The sequence below is a fragment of the Drosophila suzukii genome, chromosome 2L (assembly GCF_043229965.1).
Source record: "Drosophila suzukii chromosome 2L, CBGP_Dsuzu_IsoJpt1.0, whole genome shotgun sequence".
Taxonomy (NCBI): Eukaryota; Metazoa; Arthropoda; class Insecta; order Diptera; family Drosophilidae; genus Drosophila; species Drosophila suzukii.
Window position 1 is genome coordinate 23,410,824 of NC_092080.1, and position 20,967 is coordinate 23,431,790.

The 20,967-nt window shown below is 44.5% G+C and overlaps 8 protein-coding genes across 9 annotated transcripts; 3 read left to right on the top strand and 5 right to left on the bottom strand.

The window, feature by feature from the left end:
• Positions 1-8: 8 nt before the first annotated feature.
• Positions 9-4,200, top strand: PICK1 (protein interacting with PRKCA 1). 2 transcript variants are annotated; one of them, XM_017080356.4, is made up of 4 exons: positions 16-147; positions 289-501; positions 1,332-1,443; positions 2,768-4,200. In XM_017080356.4, the coding sequence occupies exons 1-4, from the start codon at positions 101-103 to the stop codon at positions 4,118-4,120; spliced, it is 1,725 nt and encodes a 574-aa protein (XP_016935845.3). In that variant the 5' UTR covers positions 16-100; the 3' UTR covers positions 4,121-4,200. The 2 variants fall into 2 exon arrangements, with proteins under 2 accessions (XP_016935847.3, XP_016935845.3); XM_017080358.4 differs by lacking the exon at positions 289-501 and having other exon boundaries at positions 9-147.
• LOC108014294 (targeting protein for Xklp2) lies at positions 1,660-2,625 on the bottom strand. Its single transcript, XM_017080360.4, has one exon. It carries the CDS (start codon positions 2,558-2,560, stop codon positions 1,769-1,771), a length of 792 nt encoding a protein of 263 aa, XP_016935849.3. The 5' UTR covers positions 2,561-2,625; the 3' UTR covers positions 1,660-1,768.
• LOC108014293 (thiamine transporter 2) lies at positions 4,147-6,843 on the bottom strand. Its single transcript, XM_017080359.4, has 2 exons — positions 6,054-6,843; positions 4,147-5,106 (listed from the first exon to the last, which is right to left on the bottom strand). Exons 1-2 carry the CDS (start codon positions 6,795-6,797, stop codon positions 4,549-4,551), a joined length of 1,302 nt encoding a protein of 433 aa, XP_016935848.3. The 5' UTR covers positions 6,798-6,843; the 3' UTR covers positions 4,147-4,548.
• A 1,562-nt stretch (positions 6,844-8,405) lies between these two features.
• On the bottom strand, positions 8,406-11,116 carry LOC108014276 (ATPase family gene 2 protein homolog A). Its single transcript, XM_017080320.4, has 3 exons — positions 10,670-11,116; positions 10,121-10,612; positions 8,406-10,067 (listed from the first exon to the last, which is right to left on the bottom strand). Exons 1-3 carry the CDS (start codon positions 11,073-11,075, stop codon positions 8,566-8,568), a joined length of 2,400 nt encoding a protein of 799 aa, XP_016935809.3. The 5' UTR covers positions 11,076-11,116; the 3' UTR covers positions 8,406-8,565.
• Positions 11,117-11,765: 649 nt separating this feature from the next.
• spict (magnesium transporter spict) lies at positions 11,766-13,860 on the top strand. The gene is made up of 2 exons (XM_017080363.4): positions 11,766-12,150; positions 12,775-13,860. Exons 1-2 carry the CDS (start codon positions 11,850-11,852, stop codon positions 13,629-13,631), a joined length of 1,158 nt encoding a protein of 385 aa, XP_016935852.1. The 5' UTR covers positions 11,766-11,849; the 3' UTR covers positions 13,632-13,860.
• LOC108014299 (uncharacterized) lies at positions 13,842-14,879 on the bottom strand. Its single transcript, XM_017080366.4, has one exon. It carries the CDS (start codon positions 14,840-14,842, stop codon positions 14,093-14,095), a length of 750 nt encoding a protein of 249 aa, XP_016935855.3. The 5' UTR covers positions 14,843-14,879; the 3' UTR covers positions 13,842-14,092.
• A 145-nt stretch (positions 14,880-15,024) lies between these two features.
• On the top strand, positions 15,025-16,039 carry LOC108014298 (protein D3). The gene has a single exon (XM_017080365.4). It carries the CDS (start codon positions 15,107-15,109, stop codon positions 15,878-15,880), a length of 774 nt encoding a protein of 257 aa, XP_016935854.3. The 5' UTR covers positions 15,025-15,106; the 3' UTR covers positions 15,881-16,039.
• A 239-nt stretch (positions 16,040-16,278) lies between these two features.
• Positions 16,279-19,717, bottom strand: LOC108014300 (uncharacterized). Its single transcript, XM_017080367.4, has 3 exons — positions 17,831-19,717; positions 16,829-17,679; positions 16,279-16,767 (listed from the first exon to the last, which is right to left on the bottom strand). The coding sequence occupies exons 1-3, from the start codon at positions 19,551-19,553 to the stop codon at positions 16,711-16,713; spliced, it is 2,631 nt and encodes an 876-aa protein (XP_016935856.3). The 5' UTR covers positions 19,554-19,717; the 3' UTR covers positions 16,279-16,710.
• Positions 19,718-20,967: the final 1,250 nt, after the last annotated feature.

A 20,967-nucleotide genomic window follows, 5' to 3' on the forward strand; every position in this document is an offset into this window, starting at 1 on the left:
GTGCGATACGATACTTTTCAAATCAGTCATCAGCACCCGATGACAGTTGGAGGAACTTCAAGTTGCCAAAATAAACAAATATATTTTTTAACCACGGAAAATGTTGACGGACGCCGAGGATGACTTCTTTTTCGAGGAGGATAAGATGTAAGTATCCGTTAGGAACCAGTAATTAACGAAAACTCTCTGCCCAGCATTATTTGAGCACAACAATCTGTTGCGATGTGCCAAAAAGCATCTGTTAAAAATCAATAATCGTCACCACTAAAAACATATTGCTGGACTCAGGCCTGAACCGCTGCTCATCCAGTTGGATGGGGCTAATGCACAGGTTGTCCGGCGGCACAAGGATCTTCCCGAGGAGCAGGAGAAACCCTCCGGCGCTCCCCTCGAGGCCACCGTTATGCTCTGCTCCCCGGCGGGCTTTTCCTCCGATTCCGGATCCGGGGACAGGTTCGGCATCGAGTCCGCCAATAGGCAGAAGTATGAGTTAGACCGTTTGTAAGTCAACTCCGTTGACCCGGATCGTTCGAATAGTGTTTCACTGTGGTCGCTCGATAGTTAGAAAAAATAACCTTTTATTGAAAAAGATTTAAAGTTTTCGAAATTTTTATTTAGTTATTTTACTTTCTTAAATATATTTACCTTTATACTATTTGTCTTTTTTTCTTATTTTGGACTCGGTAATTTAGTAAGCTAAATACTTATATTTATAATTAACCATTATTTTTGATTGTTTTTTTTTTCATAAAACACTACATTTTAATTGCTAGTTTATAATTTGATACCAATGTTTATTTTTTAAAGCGACCACTGTACCTTATACTTATAGTATTTTGTACAAAAATCCAAAATAACTAGAACTAACGATATTTTCTTTAATATAATTTTTTGATTAAATCAAGAAAAGGCCAAATATGTTTTTCGTTTGTGTGTAGAGATCTAGATGCTTATACCTAACAATATCGTATCTATAGCTAGGCTAGCTAGTGAATTATACAAATTATACTGACTTCGAGGTGTCCTTTGGCATTCGGATCCCTATCCTTCGCAATCGATAGTATCACGAAGCCTTAGAATAAACTGCCCCGATCAACAGTTTTCCCAAACAGCAGTAGGTAAATTTAATATAGTCCAATGGCCTTGCTAGAACTGGTAACATGGCTAATTAGTAAATTGCACCGATCGATGTGAGTACGTATGGAAAATTGATATGAAATCACCCACACATAATTAAATATTTAAAATCATATAGCACGCGTAGTTCACGCTTGAATCTGTCATACAATTTGCAATACTAATGGTTGTACTTTGTAATAATTATAAAACAGGGGCATGACTGTCAGCACAAATGCCGTCGTCATTACCAAGGATCAGAGTAACCTTATTGGAATTAGCATTGGAGGTGGAGCACCTATGTGCCCCTGTCTATACATTGTGCAGGTGAGTTTATAGACATTAAAAGTCCTACAAAATAATATTCTACTTTCAAAAGTTTACTAGAAGTTTTTCCAGATTTAACGAGATTTATTGGTTTAAATCAGTGATATATGTGATATTTAAATTCGTGTTATTTGCAAGGATATCATTTATAGAAACAACATTTTAAAAAAATAATTCTTTATTCCAAGTTTTCGACCAAAACTTTTATAATAACTGCAGGAAAGGGAGGAAGTACCACTCTTCCAATAAGGCTATTAAGTTTTTTTATTTTTTCTTGTGGTTACCAGCATCACTTTCCAGATATATTTTGATGAAAATTTAATTTCTACGAGGCATCTGCAGAGCTGACATTATGCCGCTTCCAGGGATTCGGAGTAGCCTTAAAGTTGGTCATTTTGCGGAGCTTGCGGAACTCAGATCGTTCCCGCTTAAACCAGTCGCTGGCCTGCAGCTCCAACTGCAGATCCATCCGCATCCTTTTCCTCTCGTCATACAGCCGCCGGCTCAGTGCCCGCTCAGAAGTGTGGAGACGAAAAGGTTTTGGATGGGTGCAGGTGGACTCGACTCGCGGGATGAAGGGCTGCCGGTGCAGGTAGTCCATGGAAGACCCCGGATTGATCCTGGGAATGAAGCCGCACAGCTTACGTTGCTGCCTTTGCTCCTTTTCGCGCTTCTGGAGCGCCTCCATCGAAGTGGCCAGAGTGCCGGGACATCGGGGCTTCGTCACCTTCTTCAGAGAGTTCAGGTATAACTTGCGCCTCTCCAAACGCTTATGCGATCGCTCGAAGTTGGGCACAGGTGTACTCCGGAACTGGAACTCGTTCCTTTGTTTTTTCGCCATACGTCTAAGCTCCTTGCGTTTCTCGGCGTATACTTTCTGAAACTCGCATGCCCGTGGGGTTTGCTTCATACTCTTCTTCACCTTCTTGAACTTTTTCTGCTTTTGGCCACCACCCGCCTGTTTTCGCTTACGAAAATTCTTTTGCAATACCTCCTCCCGGAGCACTGCCCTTAGCCTGTCGTCTAACCGGTCGAAGCCCGGGATCAGCTTGGGTCTGTTATGGGGCTCACTTCTGAAATCCCCTACAAACCACTTGTTCCAGTTGTTGGTGGTCATAATTTCGCTAACCAAATGTGTATCAGAATTATAATTCTGAATTAATTTTGAAGCTTGGAATAAAGACTACTATTATTTTGGTTGCTTAAAAAATGATTGGTACTCAGACCAAATCTAGTTTATTGAATAGGTAAAAAATCAAACTCGCAGATAAGTAAAGAACGGAAATGCAAGTGATGACAACAATTCTTTTCCCTTGAACTACAGATCTTCGATGGAACGCCCGCCGCAAGAGAGGGATCCCTGCAATCCGGAGATGAACTGTTGGCGGTCAACTCGGTGAGCGTGAAGGGCAAGACGAAAGTGGAGGTAGCCAAGATGATCCAGACGGCCACGGACGAGGTGGTCGTCCACTACAACAAGCTGCATGCTGATCCCGAACAGGGCAAGACACTGGACATCATCCTGAAGAAGCTGAAGCACCGAATTGTAGACAATTTGTCGAGCAACACGGCGGATACCCTGGGTCTCTCCCGGGCGATACTCTGCAACGATTCGCTGGTGAAGCGACTGGAGGAGCTAGAGGGCACCGAGTTGATGTACAAGGGTTTGGTGGAGCATGCCCGCCGAATGCTCAAAGCCTACTACGACCTCCTGCAGACATACAAGTCCTTTGGCGACTGCTTCACCCAAATTTCGGTCCACGAACCACAACAGCGAGCCTCGGAGGCGTTCCGAACCTTCGGGGAGTTCCATCGCACCTTGGAGAAGGACGGTCTGGGCATCATCAAGCAGATAAAGCCAGTGCTGGCTGATCTGGGAACGTATCTGAACAAAGCCATCCCGGACACAAAGCTCACGGTACGTCGCTATGCGGATGCCAAGTTCACATATCTCTCGTATTGCCTGAAGGTCAAGGAAATGGATGATGAGGAGCATGGCTTTGCTGCCCTACAGGAGCCACTTTATCGCGTGGAAACTGGCAACTATGAGTACAGATTAATTCTGAGATGTCGACAGGATGCACGCAGCAAGTTCGCCAAACTCCGCACGGATGTTCTCGAGAAGATGGAGCTGCTGGAATGCAAACATGCCATGGATCTGAACAAGCAGCTGAGGAGTCTGTTGGAAAGTTTGGCGGAACTCCACCGGAGTTTAGTGGACCGCCTGGACTCGCTGCCGCCGCTCTTTCCCATCGAAGTGGACTTCAAGGAGACGGACTTCCAGTACAAGTCGAGTACTCTGAAGCCGCAGGAGCTGGACGACGACGAAATCGAGGCCAACAACCATCCCAATTCCACACCTTCTCAAGTCGATTGCGGATTTGAGGCTGTAGAGCAGCCGGCGGTCATTATTAACGTGGAGGTCAAGGCAGCTGAATCCACAGCTGCTTCCCAATCCACCAGTGAGAACGACACGCTGCTCAAGGAACTGGGTCTGTACGATGTGGACTTGCTGTCCAATCCGCAGACCATTAGCAACCAAAAGGACTCCATTGCGGCCCAGAACGATGGATACGACTTCGACCTGTTCTTGAACCAGGCGACTGCAGCCACCACCAGCTTGGAGCGGGATCTTATGTCCTCGAATGCGGAGGAGATGGATCTACTCTTGCAATAAGCTTTTCTAGTACAAATGTTAACAAATGCATTAGATAAATATTTAATATTCAGTATTGGTAAATATAAAATCAAAATGAGTTTAAAGTCTTTGAATACATTTAAGAAATGGAATGCATTCCCAATAACTTATTTTCTTGAGTAATTGAATATGGTTACAATAATTGAGCTTCTCTTGTATCGGTGGGGCTTTTTTTTTAAATTAATTATATTCGCAGTAACTATGTGTACGCAATCTTTATACTTATTTTCATTGATGGAAAGGTATTTTACATTACGTGGTTCTAGCGGATACTATTTACAAAGCTATAAGTTGTTTTGTTGTCTTATTCCCACCTATGAATATATATGAATATACAGTACCAGGTGTATGGAAATCTTATATTTAAAAAATTGCACATAACATATTTTTTTTCTCTTACGAAATATTTAAAATCCTGTACTATCCACATTCCCCGCACATGATGTCTTAGACCTGCAAAACAATTTCCCCATGAGGGACCCAATAATGTATATCCCCCCTAACACTAGGAAGTAGCTACCATAGACCACGTACTGATCTCGAGGGTTCAGAGCGAACCCAACTCTTTCCACCACCGAAATAGTGAGGATGGTCTGAAGCAGCAAACCCACCAACGTGTTGATACCGAAGATCAGTCCGAAGCTGTCCTCCACCAGATTCTCGGCCACCACTGCACCCGCCACTGTGATGATGAAGAAGAAAACGGCACAGAAAAGCACATAGTTCACATAGGCCACCCAGATCTCCTGCGTCTTGGCAGCATAGATGATCAGGGCACCCAGGATAGCGGCACATGTGGATATGCCCAACATGTAGGATCCCCGTCGCTTATTGGAGTTAAGCAAGCCCGCCAGAATGGCTCCGATAGCTCCTAGCAGAGTAGCCACTGCCTCCACTCCGCCGTTATACACGCTTAAGTGATCCGGGGCCACTTCTTTCCAAAGGAACTGGATGTACGAAATTACCTGTAGAATATAAAACAATTATTATATTACTGTGTTACTTATTCGAAACTATTTCTAAACTAACATAACTTCTAATACTGTTGATTTATTTCGTCCGGGTTTAAAATTTCTGCAAAAAATGTAACCTATTCTTAAATATATCACAAATTAAACAAGAGAAATCGCTATAGTCGATGGCTTCGAGGGTTGGAGATATGCTTAAAGCAACTGAGCTATTTTCACCTATCCTATAGCGCCACCTATCTTCTTCATCTATAGCGCCATTTAGCCTATAGCGCTCCTAGCGGCTTGGTGGCGTAATAGAGAAAACAGCTGATTTGCTGCACGTGGTGTGCAATCTCGATTGAATTGCAAAATTTTGATTATTATTTGGTTATAACTTTTAAAAGACTGGTTCGTATTGATTGTATTGATAATAAGAACAAAATCTCATTTAAAATTTTACAAAATATTAAAAAAGTTGTGCGCTAGACGGGTACTAGTGTAATAGTCGCACCCTGCTGAAACAAACTTGCGCTGCGCAGGAAGCCCAAGAATCTGCACGCCAAGTCCCAAAATTCTAGCTTTTATAGTTTCCGAGATCTCAGCGTTCATCGGACAGACGGACATGGCTAGATCGACTCGGATATTGATCCTGATGAAGAATATGTATACTTTACTTGTTACATACTTTCCGACGAAACTAGTATACCCTTTTACTTTACGAGTAACGGGTGTTAAAATCGTTTTAACATTTTTTATGAAATTCATTTAACCGGTTTTTAATGTAAGCGGAGTTCTAATGAGCTTGGAAACTTTAGCTAATTGAAAATTAAACTTAATGAAATTTTTTAGCATATTTAAAAAAGTGAAATTAATTTTTAAGTATACAAATGCGTATTCACACTTTGATATGGGATTTCTAAGAATCAATAAGGCAAATCCAAAACTACTAAAACCCAACTCACTTGAATTTGTCCACAAGTGGCCAGTGCCCACCACAGACTCCACTGCAGCACCACTGGGTTGGAGTAGGAGGAGACGAGGTGGTACCAAAGCAGACGGCAGGCATTGGAAAAGGAGAACCTGGCCGCGGTCACCTCGCCCCCGGGAGCTGGACTCCCATCCGAAGCCGTGTAGAAGTAGAGACTCCGGGGCACACTTGGTAGGAACAGGGACACCGCCAAGGAGATCACCTGCGTGGTCAGCGATATGTAGTGCAGCTGCCGGTAGTCCATGCTCCCGGTGGACACCAAGATCTGGGCAAACAGGCCGCCCAGGAATTTCCCGCTCAGGATGGCTGCCCTCGTGTGACCAGTGACGGTCTGATACTGCTCCTTGCTGACCTTGGCGTACATGTAGGTGTAGTAGGCCACTTCCGCGGCGGTGAAAGTGCCGAAAAACAGCTGAGCCACCTGCAACATCCTCAGAGTCTCCGTCCAAATAAGCAGGGAAAAGAGAGTAATCCCCGCCAGCGCCGAAAGCACGATAACTGGTTTGTACCTCACCAGATCCGTGATTAGGAACACAATGACCAGCTGGGCCAGCACCGAGTAGGTTCCGAAGGGGTACACATCTTGGTTGATCTGTTCCGTGGTCAGGTTCCCGTAGTCCGAAGCCAGATACTCCGCGACGTAGGGCTCCGATGGACGAAGCTCCCGGAAAAACCCAAACGTGCACAACAGCAGCGAGATCTTCAGCCAGTTCTGCATGTCGTAAGTTGCGATACCAGGTGGGCTATCGGAATGGGATCTGCTCCGGCGACAGATGTTGCGCCAATTGAATAGTTTCGTAACCAACGCGACGAACGCCAACCGGCAACTGATCGCGCGAATTAAGAGCGGAGTGTCTCCCGGGCGCTCTCGGAAAGCGACTACAGTCATTGCCAGAAGTACCTACACACAACAACCAAAAAGTTTAAAGTGCCTGGGCTAACACGGTCCAGAAACACATTTTGATATTTTAGGAAAATGTAAATGTAATTATAATAAATTGGAAATTATGTTCATATTAATATGCTAAAAATTAAAAGCTTTGAGCATTTAAAATATGATTCGCCGAATAAAGTCCCTTAAATTTAAAGAACTTTTTTTGTTACATTTTGGAAAAAGCTAGATAAATTTTAATTACTTTATTCGGCAAATGTAATTTATGTAGATAAAATAAATACTTTTGAACAAATTTACATTTTCAAGAATTTTATGGTCACTATTTAAACGCAAATTTCATATTATAAATGTTTAAAATTTAAATACCGCTAAAAAAATATTTTTCAATACATATGTTTTTTTAATGGTATTTACCTTTCAAACAGGTATAATTAGATATTTGCATTTTATTTTTCCATATACATGTTTTTATAATGGTTTTTTTTTAATTTCAAACATTTATAATTAGAATTTGGCGTTTAGTATCAGTTAGTTCAAAAGTATTTATTATACCTACTGTGTGATTAAATATCGTGTGTTGCCAAATAATTATATGTGTATTTCCATTTGCCTAAGGTCACCGACAATTAATCGATAATACACATAAATTACAATAGACGTATAAAAACATAGGTATTACTTTTAAAACTAAATTACCAATATGCCAGATATTTTTTGCAACACCTGTTTGACCTTAGAAGACCGTGAAGAATAAATTCTTGGGATGTTCTAACATTTAAATGCAATTTATTTGCAGTCAACCCAATATATTCACATTTATGTATTTTATAAATTCCAAACACAAAGTAATAACGGACCTAAAGTTACAAAAATGTGAGTACGTTAAACATGTTTTACTGTACCCCACAACATTCTCTTGTTTTACTTTTTGTCAAGGTAAGCAAAATCAGTTGCTTCACCTACATAAAACAAATTTCTTATTTCGAGACACTTCTGGGCTTGTTTCGCATCAATTTAGTGTCAATTGAGTGACGCATTAATTGGAAATTCGTTCAATGCTCAACGTTCAAATGGTTAGCTCTCCATATTCATAAACAAGAGAACTCTTCTCCCGAGTTCGAAAGAGTAAAAGTAGAGCACGAGCTTACTGATAACTCTGCATTTGCCTTCTTATCATTTTAGCCTAATCTATGAACACTAAATTATATTTCCAGTACTGTCTAAACACAATATTAGACAGTATATCTCAAATCGGATTTTTTTCACAATCATGACTTTGATTTTAGGGCTGCTCCAGTAAATAACTTCAAAGAGGTTATTGGTAGCCAATTCGTTTAATGCAAAATTATGCACAGAATCAATTTTTAAAAATGTACCAACTTTATAAGTACTTTATGAATCTTTCTATAAATCCTCTTCTAAAAATGTTAATTTATAGAGGAAGAATATCTTAAATTTATTTTTCCTTCCCTTTCTTCCCGATTCATTTTAAGATGTTATTCATATAAATTTATGTACAATTGAACGATAACAGTGGTGTCAAAATATGGATTTTCCCGAGATATAATCATTAATTTCATTTGTTCCAGCCCTACTTCCGTTTAAGGTAATCTTCATAGAGTTTTAGGAGTTCTGGGCTGGTCCGTGGAGGCACTGATTCTAATGCGTGTTCAAAGTCTACCCACTTCACCTGTTCCGCGTCAAAGCTTTGCTCCAGGGCCCGCAGAGCAGCCTCATGGCACACGGCTTGGATTTCTGCTCCAGAATATCCCTCCGTCATCTGCACCAATTTCTCCATGTCTACTTCCTCCGATATCGGCATGGCACGCAGTTTGATCTTTAAAATTTCCCGACGTGCTTTACTCTGTGGCAAGCCCACATAGAGAATTCGATCAATTCTCCCCGGACGGAGTAGCGCCTTATCAATCATATCCGGTCGATTGGTGGCCGCCACAATGGTGACGTTTTGCAGGGCCTCCACGCCATCCAATTCAGTGAGCAGTTGGGTGAGAACGCGCTCCTTTACAGAAGAGCCGGAGCCGGAACCATCGCCCTCTGCTCGCTCTCCGCCAATGGCGTCGATTTCGTCAAAGAAAACTATGGCGGGGGCCACCTGGCGAGCCTTTCGGAAGACCTCACGCACCGCTCGCTCCGATTCGCCCACCCACATGGAGAAAAGCTCAGGTCCTTTGATGGACAGGAAGTTCAGCTTGCTTTCCGTGGCCAGGGCCTTGGCAATCATCGTTTTGGAACAGCCCGGCGGACCAAACATGAGGATTCCCCTGGGGGGTTTAATGCCCAGCCGCTGGAACTTCTCGGCATGAAGCAGCGGCCACTCTATGGCCTGCTGCATTGCCAATCGGAGTTCCGACTGACCGCCAATGTCTGACCACTGAACATTGGGACACTCTATAAGGACTTCACGCATTGCCGACGGCTTGATGCGAGTCAGGGCAGTCTGTAAATGCATTAACTTGAGGGGATTCTGCTGCGCTTGTAGCATGGCAGCGTAGACAAGATTTGCTAAATCTGCTCCCACGTATCCATGGCTAATAGATGATACATGCTCGACTTCCTCTTCAGTCAACTGGTGCTCCAACGATTGTATTAGGCACCTTATAATGTCTCTCCTTGCCTGTGAACTGGGAGCACCTAACTCAAGTTCACTGTCCAATCGACCAGCTCTCCGAATGCTTGGATGAAGAGCCTCAATCTGGGAACTGGTGGCTAGCACGAAGGTCTTGCTTCCCTTTAGCTGACTGGGCGAGCTCAACTGATCCAACAGAGAAAGAAAAGCCAACGAGACGCGCTTGACTAGATCGCTGCCGTCCTGCTTGGGACACAAGTTGTGGACATCCTCAATCAGCACCAGAGTTGGGTGCGGGAAGTGATTGTAGGCACGCTCGAAAATGGCCGCCAGCTTTTGTTCCGTTTCGCCCAAGAATTTGCTGTAGACTTCGCCACTGTTGATGCGGATCAGTTGGACATGTCCTTGGCTGCGCTCTTCTGCCACTGCAGACATCGCTTCTAAAACCATTGACTTTCCGCAGCCAGTGGCGCCGTAAAGGAGCAATCCGCGAGATACCCGGAGGCCTAGAAGATGATGACATTAAAAAAGCTGAAAGTAATGCTTGGGTTAAACTCACCTGCAGGCAATGCCCGGAATCCCAAGGCGTAGTCCATGCTCTCCTCGACCATCTGCAATTGCCTATCAAGTCCTCCTATTTGTGATTTGGTTATTCGATGGCTAAACTTCTGCTTATCCTGCTGCTGGCCTGAATTTTCAGGTATCAACTGGAGTTTCGTGACGTTAGTAACCTGCACAAACTGCAAAGGCTTGGAGTCCAAACTGAGACCAGCTAGAGCGTCTTCAACGGTGCCCTGCCACCGCTCCAGGCGAAAAGTAAGCGATTTGTTGAAGAAGTTCATGTGGATTTGACTGTCCTTGCAGAATACCCTATTCACCATGTCTCTTTTAAGAAGGGCTATTGCATCCTGGAGCTGCCCGCATTTTAGAGGGCTCTCTGTGGGGTTCAGATGTTTTAGGGAAATGCTGGCAGCCGCTGTGAGGCGACAGGGGTCCAAAGCAGAGATCTTCAGGAACTTTCCCCGCAGCTGCGTGCAATGGAGTTTGAAGTCTGGGGAAGATCATATTCATTAATCCTGAGAATCTCATAACACTTGGTGTATCTTACCCCCTTCGCTCACAAATACTGTGGTCAGGAATTGCTCTGATATGGGCCATACAATCCTCACCAGTGGCTGCTCCGCAATCAAAGGAGCTTCCACCACCACATGTTGGCCAATGTGGAACTGGGCTAATTGCATTGCTCCCTCGGAGACGAAGATCAGCATGTTGGCATACTTGGCAGCTAAATCCTTCAAGGACTCCACCTCGAAGTTCCGCTGCTGGAGGCTTCTCGTATAGATCGCCCCACTGCGCACGTATTCCGCCTCTGAATCGGGAGCCACCTCGTCCTGGCTGATGGCGGAGCAGGAACCCTCATGGCTATCCCTCGCCTTGGAGGGAATGTGGACGCCGCAGGACTCGCAGTGGTACCAACTGGCCTGGTTTTTCTTGCTGCTCGACTTTGGCGGCATTGCTTCGCCCGGCTGCACGTTTTGTTTTCATTCTTGGTGGGGGCGTCCATTGTGAATGGCAAGTGGTAGTCGGCTCTGCCAGGCCCAGGGCAAAAATAGCTAGGTCAAATTATAGCTAGACAATCATACTAGCTTGATAGAAAAATTGTCATTTTTTATAAGTTAAACAAAATATTAAAGTTACCGAAAAATAGTTTAACATTATTCAAAAATGTAACTTTTATTTTTTTTTCAAATAATTATAAAATTATTTATTTAGCCCATAATATCATATTCTGCAGATGGTAGAATGATAAACCTCTCTCAATACAAATTCCTACTTTCTTTGGTTGCAAGAGATTCTTGTTCAATCCCAAAAGATAGAGAAAAGAACCCTTCATATTTTGTAACACATGGCAACACAGAAAATAAACCGCAATTGCGACAATCGCTGTAATAACCCAACTCGAGATAAGCTAGAGGGACCCCAAATTGTTTTTGACTAGTTTTAGATTTTGAAATCAAACACTTGAAAACCGTAAAAATGTTGACCAGTGTTAGTCTTTTATTTAATTTTTTTTTTCCAATAATAAATGCTTTGAAATAAAAAAATGTAAAACAAAGAAAAATAGCTGAATTTACTAAGCTCAATTCCCATCACTACCAGTGTTGGTGAATTCGGTATTTTCCCGCAGCCCACATGCAGCCACTCCCGCGATTCATTGTTGGCCTGTGACTCAGACTTCCAAGTGCGAAAAGGCGGACAACAGGAGCGGATCACAGAGCGGATTAGCCATGAACAGCGACGGCGAAGCCTCATCACTGCAGATGCCCCAGATGACGGTTGGGGGCATCCTCCCGGGGGAAGCCAATCAATCGCCGGGCCCCGCCCCCCTTTCAGTGGCGGAGGCGGTGTCCAACACGGACTTCTACATCGGCGTAGGCCTGGCCATCTCCTCCTGCTTCTTCATCGGCTCCAGCTTCATCATCAAGAAGAAGGCCCTCATCCGGCTGAGCAGATACGGCGAGGTTCGAGCTTCAGCCGGAGGGTTCGGATACCTAAGGGAGTGGATCTGGTGGGCGGGTCTTCTAACGAGTGAGTGAAAAAGAAGACAAATAACTTGGTCCGGGGAATACCCTTGCAGTTTGATAACTTTAAAGACCCTTATATGATCCAGTTTATTCTTTAAAACATCTCAATGAATCTGAAGTCTACGAGTACGAAATCAATTATTTTTTATACTGAAAAAGTCAGAAGTATCAATCATTTATCTATTTCTTGATCTTGACCCTGTTACAACGACAATCGTTCGAAGTTTTAAATATTTATTCAAACCAGATTGTAAAGTATACCCCTTCAGCTGTTCCAATATTCCGTTCCTGCTATGTGTCATTAAATTATCTCCAAAGTACGAAAAATAATCTCATTAGGACTGATCGTTTTTAGAACTTATGAGAAATGCATATAGAAGTCCGATTGTAGTAGTTCCCATTTATTTACGCCGCACAGCACAAATTGGAATATTTGTAAACATTCAAAGAGCTTAAAAACAGGAAGATGGGAACTACTTATAAACATATGAGTTTGCTTATTTTATGGATAGGGTCGAAATTGTTTTCCAAACATATTCCCAAAACTTAAATACCGCCTGCAAGGGTACGTTGTCACACAAACAAAACCCCTTATCTCACTGACTCACTGTTTCTGTTTTCTTTACAGTGGGTGTGGGAGAAGCGGCCAACTTTGCGGCCTATGCCTTCGCCCCCGCTTCTTTGGTAACCCCACTGGGTGCCCTTAGTGTGATCATTTCCGCCGTGATGGCCTCCAGATTCCTCAACGAGAAGCTGAACCTGCTGGGGAAAATAGGCTGCTTCCTGTGCATACTGGGATCCACGATCATTGTGATTCACTCCCCCAAAGAGAAAGAGGTCGAGGATCTGCAACTTCTATTTGACATGCTACTGGACCCCGTGTTCATCCTATATGTGATTTGCATCATTGGCTCAACGGTGTTTGTGGCCTGCTTTATTGCCCCGCGCCATGGACACACCAATGTGGTGGTTTATATCTTCTTGTGTTCCGGGATTGGGTCCCTGACTGTGATGTCCTGCAAGGCTTTGGGTCTGGCCATCCGGCAGACTCTGAATAATGGAGGGAATGTGTTCCTCACCTGGATGCCCTGGTTCCTGATCCTGGTCACCGTCACATTCATAGCCATCCAGATGAACTACCTGAACAAGGCGCTGGATATATTCAACACAAGTATAGTGACACCAGTTTACTATGTGATGTTCACCACCCTGGTGATAGCAGCATCTGCCATCCTGTTCAAGGAGTTCACCCACATGAGATTCGACGATATCCTAGGCGATGTTTGCGGCTTCCTTATCGTAATCACAGCTGTCTTTCTGCTCAACGCCTTCAGGGATATTGATATATCGCTGAACGATGTGAGGGGTCTGATGCGACCGAAAATGCAGCGGGTATCGCAGTTCGACGAGGAAGTGCTGGTCACCAGCAACTCCAAGGAACGGCGCCTGTCCTACGGATCGGGGGACATGTTCCGGAAGGCCTGACACAAGCAACGCTACCAGGTTTAGTTGCACCCCCTGCAGCGCACGGCCTGAAAACAGAGGTTTACTACGCAGACGAAGCATTTGTCCAAATATCTGTGCATATCACTTGCATTCACACATCCCATCCCCATCTATTGTTCCTTCGACCTTGTTATCCAACATTCGCTAGCATAAGAACTTAGGTTTAGGTTGAAATTATATTAAAAACGATTTACTTAAACAAGAACAATTTTCAAGTGACATTTTATTTTAAAATATTTTAAAAATGGTTTCCATAGCGAATTTCCGTCTCCTTTATAAAACGCATAAATGAAGATAAGTCAGTTCTAGAGATCATGCAAATTCATAAGTAATTCCTTTGAATTGCTTTTATCTATTATTAGTTTTAGATATTTCAATGCGTACTCGAAAAATCTAAAATAGTTTTAATTTCATAAACCTAAGTAAAACCAGATTGGTTTTTACAGGCTAGCTTCGTATTGCTGGCGACGTCTTTCTTTTTGGGAGGATCGCTGGTTCCTCCTCTTTCCCTTGCTTTTGTCCAAGTCAACTGGGGCCGTCTTGATATAACTAAATAAGGTATTAGCCGATTCCCGATCAATCTCCTTGTTCGATTTCTTCGGTGTTTTGCCCTTGGGGGAATTTCCAGGGCCGTATAGCAAGATGCAGTTGCTCAGACTTTCGGCTGTGTGAAAAGAATCATCCGTTGAATCTTTGGACTCGTCCGCTGGCGGAAAATCCATCGGTTTACGCGTTTTACGTGGCGTAAAGAATTCGGGGTCCTTGTTGAGGGGTAGTCGCCCACTTTCGACTTGCATCGTGATCTGCGGAAGAGCGGGTAGTAAGTCCTGGCCCATAGACTGCATCCCAAAGTTGCGCATCATGGCCACCGCCTCCATCTCCGCCGTTGAAGTGTCCTCCCAATCCTCCATAGTGGCGTGCTCGCCCAGTGGCTTCGTGCCCGCTATTTTCTGGATTTTCTCCATCATTTGGAGGCAGTCGCGGATTTCCCTTCCTTTTCCGCCCGACGATCCATACCCATGCAAATCTCCCCGGTCCGCAAGATGTTCGCCAATACTCTTGGGGACTGGCACTCTTGAGAGCTCCAGTTTCTTCTTTTCCTCGTAGGCGATCTGCCCCTGGATCAGGTTAAATCCAGGCTCCATGCTCACTAGGTCGAGCTCGAATTGCGTCTTGGGAACCCAGGCCATGACTTGAAGTTTTCAATTGGTTTAAAATTTTTTGGTTTTTGGTACTGTAATCGTTCCTTTTTTAAGTCAAGTCGTAATTTACTCGAGTAGCCCTTTCAACAAATTTCCAAGAACTACCCAAATTTAAAAAATGTATTTCTATCGATAGCGATAACCAAAACAGGTCGCTTCCAGGTGAATTGCAGAGTTACCGATTGGCCATCGGCAAACAAAAGAATAAACAGTTACTTAATTAATCTGATTGGGTTAGTCTAAGCAATAAAGATGAGCTTAGTGCGCTTCAGAGTGTTGCGTAATCTAAATCGCAGTGCCCTAGCTGGGTTTTGGAAAGATTTTCCCCGAGCAACCGCTGTGAATGGCAATTCTTCAGCTGTCAACTTTCCGGCCGCCATTAGAACGCTGAAAACCCTTAACAACGGACACCGACTTCTAACCAAAGAACCACTCTCTGCATTTACCCCATCTCAACGACAGTATTCTTGTGAAAATCTTGGTAAGACCATGGAGGAGAACTGCGTTGTCCCGGACGTGATTTCCAAGGCCCCGCCGCAGACCGCTGTGGTGCAATATCCCTGCGATATTGTGGTGAAGCCGGGTCAGATCCTGACCCCCACCCAGGTGAAAGATGAGCCGTGCGTCAAGTGGGAGGCGGATGCCAACAAGCTCTACACGCTCTGCATGACCGATCCGGATGCCCCAAGTCGGAAGGATCCCAAGTTCCGGGAGTGGCACCACTGGCTGGTGGGTAACATTCCCGGCGCCGATGTCGCCAAGGGCGAGGTCCTGTCCGCCTATGTGGGATCGGGTCCTCCTCCGGACACCGGACTCCATCGCTACGTATTCCTCATCTACGAGCAGAAGTGCAAGCTCACCTTCGACGAGAAGAGGCTGCCCAACAACAGCGGAGATGGACGAGGCGGCTTCAAGATCGCCGATTTCGCGAGGAAGTACGCTCTGGGCGATCCCGTTGCCGGAAATCTTTACCAGGCTGAGTACGATGATTATGTGCCCATACTCTACAAGCAGCTGGGTGCCTAATTGCCATACCATATACATCATGCTTATATAAGGCCAGTTGGAATTGGATTCATAATTTGCAAATCTATTGTAACCTAAAGCCTGATCAAAAGACACTATCGAACACATTGTAAAACATTGTTGCTGGCAATAAAATTGTTTAAACTATCGACTGCATAAGCGGCTTAATTTATTTTATCAAATCACAAGGCTTTGCCTTAAATCTCGATAACAGATATTACTCCGGCATTTTATACATACATTACTTCCCGGTAATTATCTATATTGTCTAATATTCAATAGAATTGCTGCTAGGCCCTAAGTTGGCCAACAAATTCAGTGGTTTATTATAGAAGCGATAAATGGTTAACTCGGAGAGTTTGAGAATAATTGTGTAATCCCTATACAAGAAAATTCAGTTTGGGCCGGGTATTTATTCTTTATTAATTCCAATTACAAGCTACTTCTATATAATTCAAATTTTTCTAATGTCATATACAATTTTAAGAGCTCGAGGTTAAATCTTACCAAAAATGAGTACACAGTGTTGTTTTGGAGATACTATTGACTTCCTAGTAGGAAGAAAATGTCTGATCAATGTTATTTTGTTTTCCCCAGAGCGCAAGATGCACGCATCCAGGTTAGTTCTTTATTTGCTTAAGCATTCTGATCTAGTAACAGAATACTTTACATAGTCAGGATGATTCTTTATAATGTGTGCAATAAATGTTTTTAGTACAACTAGATTCTCGTATATATAGTCCATAAAATAATCCTGAAGAAGATCCTACTTTCCGTTAGGGTATGGGATTTGAGTAGGTTTGGATGTTAAGAAGAGAAAGGTCGTGTGCCTAATCCACAGTCGGAAAGACACTGCGGTGTTCTTTCCATTCGGTTTCACTGATTGCCTGTAAGAAAAACATACACAATAAGTGAAAATGTAGGGAACGTAATATTATCCTAACTTACCACTAGCTCGTCGAAGGCCTGCTTGGCTAGCCAGTGGAAGCAAGGACTCTTCCACTCGCGGGCAATGGCCTGCTGATCCTTGACGTCCTCCTCGGCGGTGGACTTGGAATTGTTGATGACCTTATACTTGGCCCACAGGTAAACCATGCTTTGCATCTTAAATACCCAGAGATCGTTGGGTACGCCTCGAATGATGTCCTGAATCTCCACCATGTTCAGCTCCGTAAGGTTATCCAAGAAGGTGCGGTTCATCATCGTGAATATAGTCTTTAGAGTGTCGTACGGCACATCCGCGTTCTTCTCTAGTCCGAAGTGAGCCGACTTAATAATAGCGTAAACCACCTGCTCTGTAGTAAGCTTGGGCAGATTGGGCAGGAAGCAATGCTCCAGATTGAGGTTGCCGCACTCCAAAAGCTGCTGCTCGATCTGCTCGCCTACGTTCTTGTAGTCCTTCCACCAGTTGCCCCAGTCCTTGTACTTCTTCGACTCGTGCAGCGGGGCCCACTCGGACCTTATTCGCTTCCTATTGCGCTTTGCGATCTTGCGAGCCGACTTGGCATCATCGGCCACCGACTCGTCCTCCGAATCCTCATTGAGCACCACTGCCGCCTCCAAGAAGTCCTCCTCTGTGGCGTCCTGGTTTGTACTGTAATTGAAGATTTGTTCGAAGAAGGACAAGGCATAAGAATCTGCCTCCGGTTGGGGAAGCTTCTTCGGCTGGTCGTTGAGATACGGGATTTTAAATCCGCCCATCAGGAATCCGCGCTTGCGGGCCACTCTTCGCCACTTTTTCACCGACTTGGAGGCAGCCTCAGTTTCCAGCGGTGGAGCGGGAGCAACGCGCTTCTGGCCTGCAATATATAAAACACGGATTAATAATTTTAGACATTATGAGCAGTTAAAACTCATTGTAAGACCTACATATCTATGGACTATTGGAGATGTTTGTTTAAGCAAATAATTCATAAAAACGAATGCAGGGCTTCAGTTGTAAAAACTTACCGGCTTGGACAGGAAATCCTGGAGCATTTGGAGTCCTATTAGCCACTCCGACTGGTTTGCCCGCCTGTGGGACTCCTTTCACTATCTGCTGTCCACTCTTAACTGGCACAGGCCCCGATTTCTGAGCCTGTGGGCCAGATTTCACTGTTTGCGGCCCTGTCTTGGCTACCTGTGGTCCACTCCTCACACCAACGACTCCTCCCTTCGCGGCCTGTCCAGCCACTGGTGGTTTCCTGTTGGCTACTACTGCCGTATTCGGCTTGGGAGCTAAATGGTTGACCTTATACTGATTGGGTGCCGCATTGGGCGGTTTCTTCTGCACTCCAACGACATTGCCAGGACGCGGATTGCCAGGCCTGTTTGCCTGGACGTTCCTGTTGTTGGGCACGTTGGTCCTGCCTGCTGCGTTGACGATGGCAGCAGCCGCCCTGGGATTGTTGCGCAAGTTCTGCACTGCTTTGACGGCAGGCTGGGGTCCGGATTTTCGAACAGATCCGCCATTATTTAAGTTCACCTTTTGCAATTGATTGCGCTTTGAGTTGAAGGCACGCTGGCTGGCTTCCCAACCAGAGCTATTGGCTCCTCCTCCTCCTCCACCTCCGCTGTTCGACTGATACCCAGAGCTCTGGAACGAAGAGGATTGCGACTGCGAGTTGTTCCAGTTGTTGCGAGAGTCGTTAAAGGTGCGACTGATGTTGTTGCTGAAGCCACCTCCGGAGTTGTTGCTGGGGAAGTTGCCACCAGAATTTGGGTTGAAGCCGCCTCCGGGGTTGTTGTTGGTGATATTGCCACCAGTATTTGGGTTGAAGCCTTGGCCTCCAGGTCCTCCGACTCCTGGCCTGCGATTATATATGTTTCCTATGTCATCGTTGTTACCAAAGTTTCCAGAATTGGACGGAAAATTGCCTTGGTTTCCACCGCGTGCGTAGGAATCATTGAAACCAGATCCCTGGTCATTGAAGTTGGGACCTCTCCCTTGAAAGTTGTCATTGTTGAAGTTTCCAGAGTTGCGTTGATTAATTCCTGCGAAGGAAGGTCCATTGTTTCCTGCATAAGAAGGTCCTCCACTGCCTCCAAAGGCAGGACCATTATTTCCATCAAAAGAGGCTCCATTATTGCCGCCAAAAGAAGGCCCATTGTTGGGACCAAAGTTACTGAAAGAACCCTGATTTCTTGGCTCGCCGTTGAAGTATCCATCTCCGTTTCCCTGCGACTGCGGACCACGGTAGTTGATCTCCGGATTACGGTCCGAGTTGAAGTTAGCAGAAATTCCGGGGATGCGGTTCTGCGATGCCTCCAGATCCAACAAACGGGCTATGTTGCCTACATTGGAAGGGCCTCTGTTCATTTGACCAAAGTTGGACGACGGACCACCCCGGAAACTGTCCTGAATATCATCGACGGAGTTGCCACCGAAACGCTGATTGTTTGGATTAAAACTGGACCGATCGTCTGCGGGGCGCGGGAAGTTATTGTTACCGCCACTGCTGTTGTTGTAGCCACCGTGATTGAAGTTTCCGCCATCCGAAGCCGTGTTCCGGTTGCCGCCGTAACCACCGCCACCTGGGTTTCCACCTCCTCCGCCATAGTTGCCGCCACCGCCGAAGTTTGAGGAATACATCCCACCTCCGCCTCCACCACCACCGCCTCCTCCGACGGAGTTCCCCACTCCACGCCGCTGGCCAATGCCGTAAGCGTCGTTCTTCAGTTGGCGGTAGTCCATCCCGACTTGTGCTGATACGGAGTTACCTTGTCGCTGGGTCTTGTTCTTTATCAACTTAACACGCTTCTCGACGCTCTTTTCAACTTAATTATTGCGGCCTAAAAAATGCTTTCCTTTCCCCAATTTTTTTCAGTCAACCAGGGTTGCAACACAAGCCGGCTACACAAAACGGTAATAGGTCCGATATATGAAGCTGGTAGTTTTTCGTTCGACAAAATACTGACATCATTGAAAAATACCGTTACCAAATTGATTCATGTAGCATTTTATTTATGTAATATAATTTTTATTGTTTATTAATAAGCTTACTTAAATTGTGCTTCCTATTGGTTCAAGCTAAATTTATTACACATTGCAATTAAAGCTTTGTTTACACTATGGTGGAGCTATGGGTTTTTGCGCATTTATTACATAGGGTTTCCACGGGGAAGTCTTCAGTATTTCATCGGTATTTTTTGGTATATGTCTTATTTTTTGCCAATCGTCGACGACAAGATGTGCGTCAAATTAGCGTCGGCCTGTTAGCAACGAAAACGGGAACGGTGGAATATGGAACATGGGGCTCTTTTTATTTTTAAATTTTCTCGCTATTTGGGGACCAAATCGAAAAATCTAAAATGCTAGATTGTTAAGAAAGAAAAGATCTATCGAGCTAGGTAGGTTTGGGACACATACGAGGCCTATTAGTGTTTCAAAAATGCATTTGAAAAATCGTGTCCCCACAATTTTGTTAACTGCTCCCCTCACAGAGGTTGTGCCAATATGCACGATAAACCAAGCTATTAAGGGTTAATTCAAGCTCCTTGTCTGAAAGTTTCATCAAAATCAAACCCACAGTTTTCGAGAAAAAAGCCTAACAGTACCGCAACCTCGGATTTTCCCCATACAAAAAAGAGGGGCAAAAATGAAATTACCTACTGCTCCACTCCTAGAGGTTGTGCCAACATGCACGGTATATGGGTAGATAGGGGATAATCTAGGGACTGTTCTGTGAAAGTTTTATCAAAATCAAACCCACAGATTTTGAGAAAATTGCTTAACAGTTGGGGGTGTTAAAAAGGTTATTAAAAGGCCGTTTAATCCAGAAACGGAACCATTGGATACTAAGACATAAACCACAATGTAAACAGCTTAGCCATGACAATCATTCGACGCTAACTTTCTATAACTTTATACAGCTCTCACAGAGGTTGTGCCAACTTGCACGGTATCGCATTCGAAGGGGCATCATTATAGCTAATTTCTGAATAAATTACAGGCAATTCAAACCCACAGTTTTCGAGAAATTCAAGTCTTTTCAATTATGGCTTTTGCCACGCGGTCACACTGCCAAGGCCTGCGATAAATCGTATGACCCGTGACATCAACCATCAAAATATATATGCAAACTTTAATTAATTCATACAGCTCTCAC

What these genes read in the sequence shown, in the direction of transcription:
- LOC108014299 (XM_017080366.4), bottom strand. Translation starts at nt 14,842, where the DNA reads ATGGCCTGGGTTCCCAAGACGCAATTCGAGCTCGACCTAGTGAGCATG.
- LOC108014293 (XM_017080359.4), bottom strand. Translation starts at nt 6,797, where the DNA reads ATGCAGAACTGGCTGAAGATCTCGCTGCTGTTGTGCACGTTTGGGTTT. An exon ending in CCACTTGTGGACAAATTCAA is followed by an intron (nt 5,107 to 6,053) that starts GTGAGTTGGGTT and finishes TATATTCTACAG; the next exon opens with GTAATTTCGTACATCCAGTT.
- LOC108014300 (XM_017080367.4), bottom strand. Translation starts at nt 19,553, where the DNA reads ATGGACTACCGCCAACTGAAGAACGACGCTTACGGCATTGGCCAGCGG. An exon ending in AGGATTTCCTGTCCAAGCCG is followed by an intron (nt 17,680 to 17,830) that starts GTAAGTTTTTAC and finishes TATATATTGCAG; the next exon opens with GCCAGAAGCGCGTTGCTCCC. An exon ending in AGGCCTTCGACGAGCTAGTG is followed by an intron (nt 16,768 to 16,828) that starts GTAAGTTAGGAT and finishes TTTTTCTTACAG; the next exon opens with GCAATCAGTGAAACCGAATG.
- LOC108014276 (XM_017080320.4), bottom strand. Translation starts at nt 11,075, where the DNA reads ATGCCGCCAAAGTCGAGCAGCAAGAAAAACCAGGCCAGTTGGTACCAC. An exon ending in AGTATTTGTGAGCGAAGGGG is followed by an intron (nt 10,613 to 10,669) that starts GTAAGATACACC and finishes GATCTTCCCCAG; the next exon opens with ACTTCAAACTCCATTGCACG. An exon ending in ATTCCGGGCATTGCCTGCAG is followed by an intron (nt 10,068 to 10,120) that starts GTGAGTTTAACC and finishes ATCATCTTCTAG; the next exon opens with GCCTCCGGGTATCTCGCGGA.
- PICK1 (XM_017080356.4), top strand. Translation starts at nt 101, where the DNA reads ATGTTGACGGACGCCGAGGATGACTTCTTTTTCGAGGAGGATAAGAT. An exon ending in AAGTATGAGTTAGACCGTTT is followed by an intron (nt 502 to 1,331) that starts GTAAGTCAACTC and finishes ATTATAAAACAG; the next exon opens with GGGCATGACTGTCAGCACAA. An exon ending in CCTGTCTATACATTGTGCAG is followed by an intron (nt 1,444 to 2,767) that starts GTGAGTTTATAG and finishes CTTGAACTACAG; the next exon opens with ATCTTCGATGGAACGCCCGC.
- LOC108014298 (XM_017080365.4), top strand. Translation starts at nt 15,107, where the DNA reads ATGAGCTTAGTGCGCTTCAGAGTGTTGCGTAATCTAAATCGCAGTGCC.
- spict (XM_017080363.4), top strand. Translation starts at nt 11,850, where the DNA reads ATGAACAGCGACGGCGAAGCCTCATCACTGCAGATGCCCCAGATGACG. An exon ending in GTGGGCGGGTCTTCTAACGA is followed by an intron (nt 12,151 to 12,774) that starts GTGAGTGAAAAA and finishes TTTTCTTTACAG; the next exon opens with TGGGTGTGGGAGAAGCGGCC.
- LOC108014294 (XM_017080360.4), bottom strand. Translation starts at nt 2,560, where the DNA reads ATGACCACCAACAACTGGAACAAGTGGTTTGTAGGGGATTTCAGAAGT.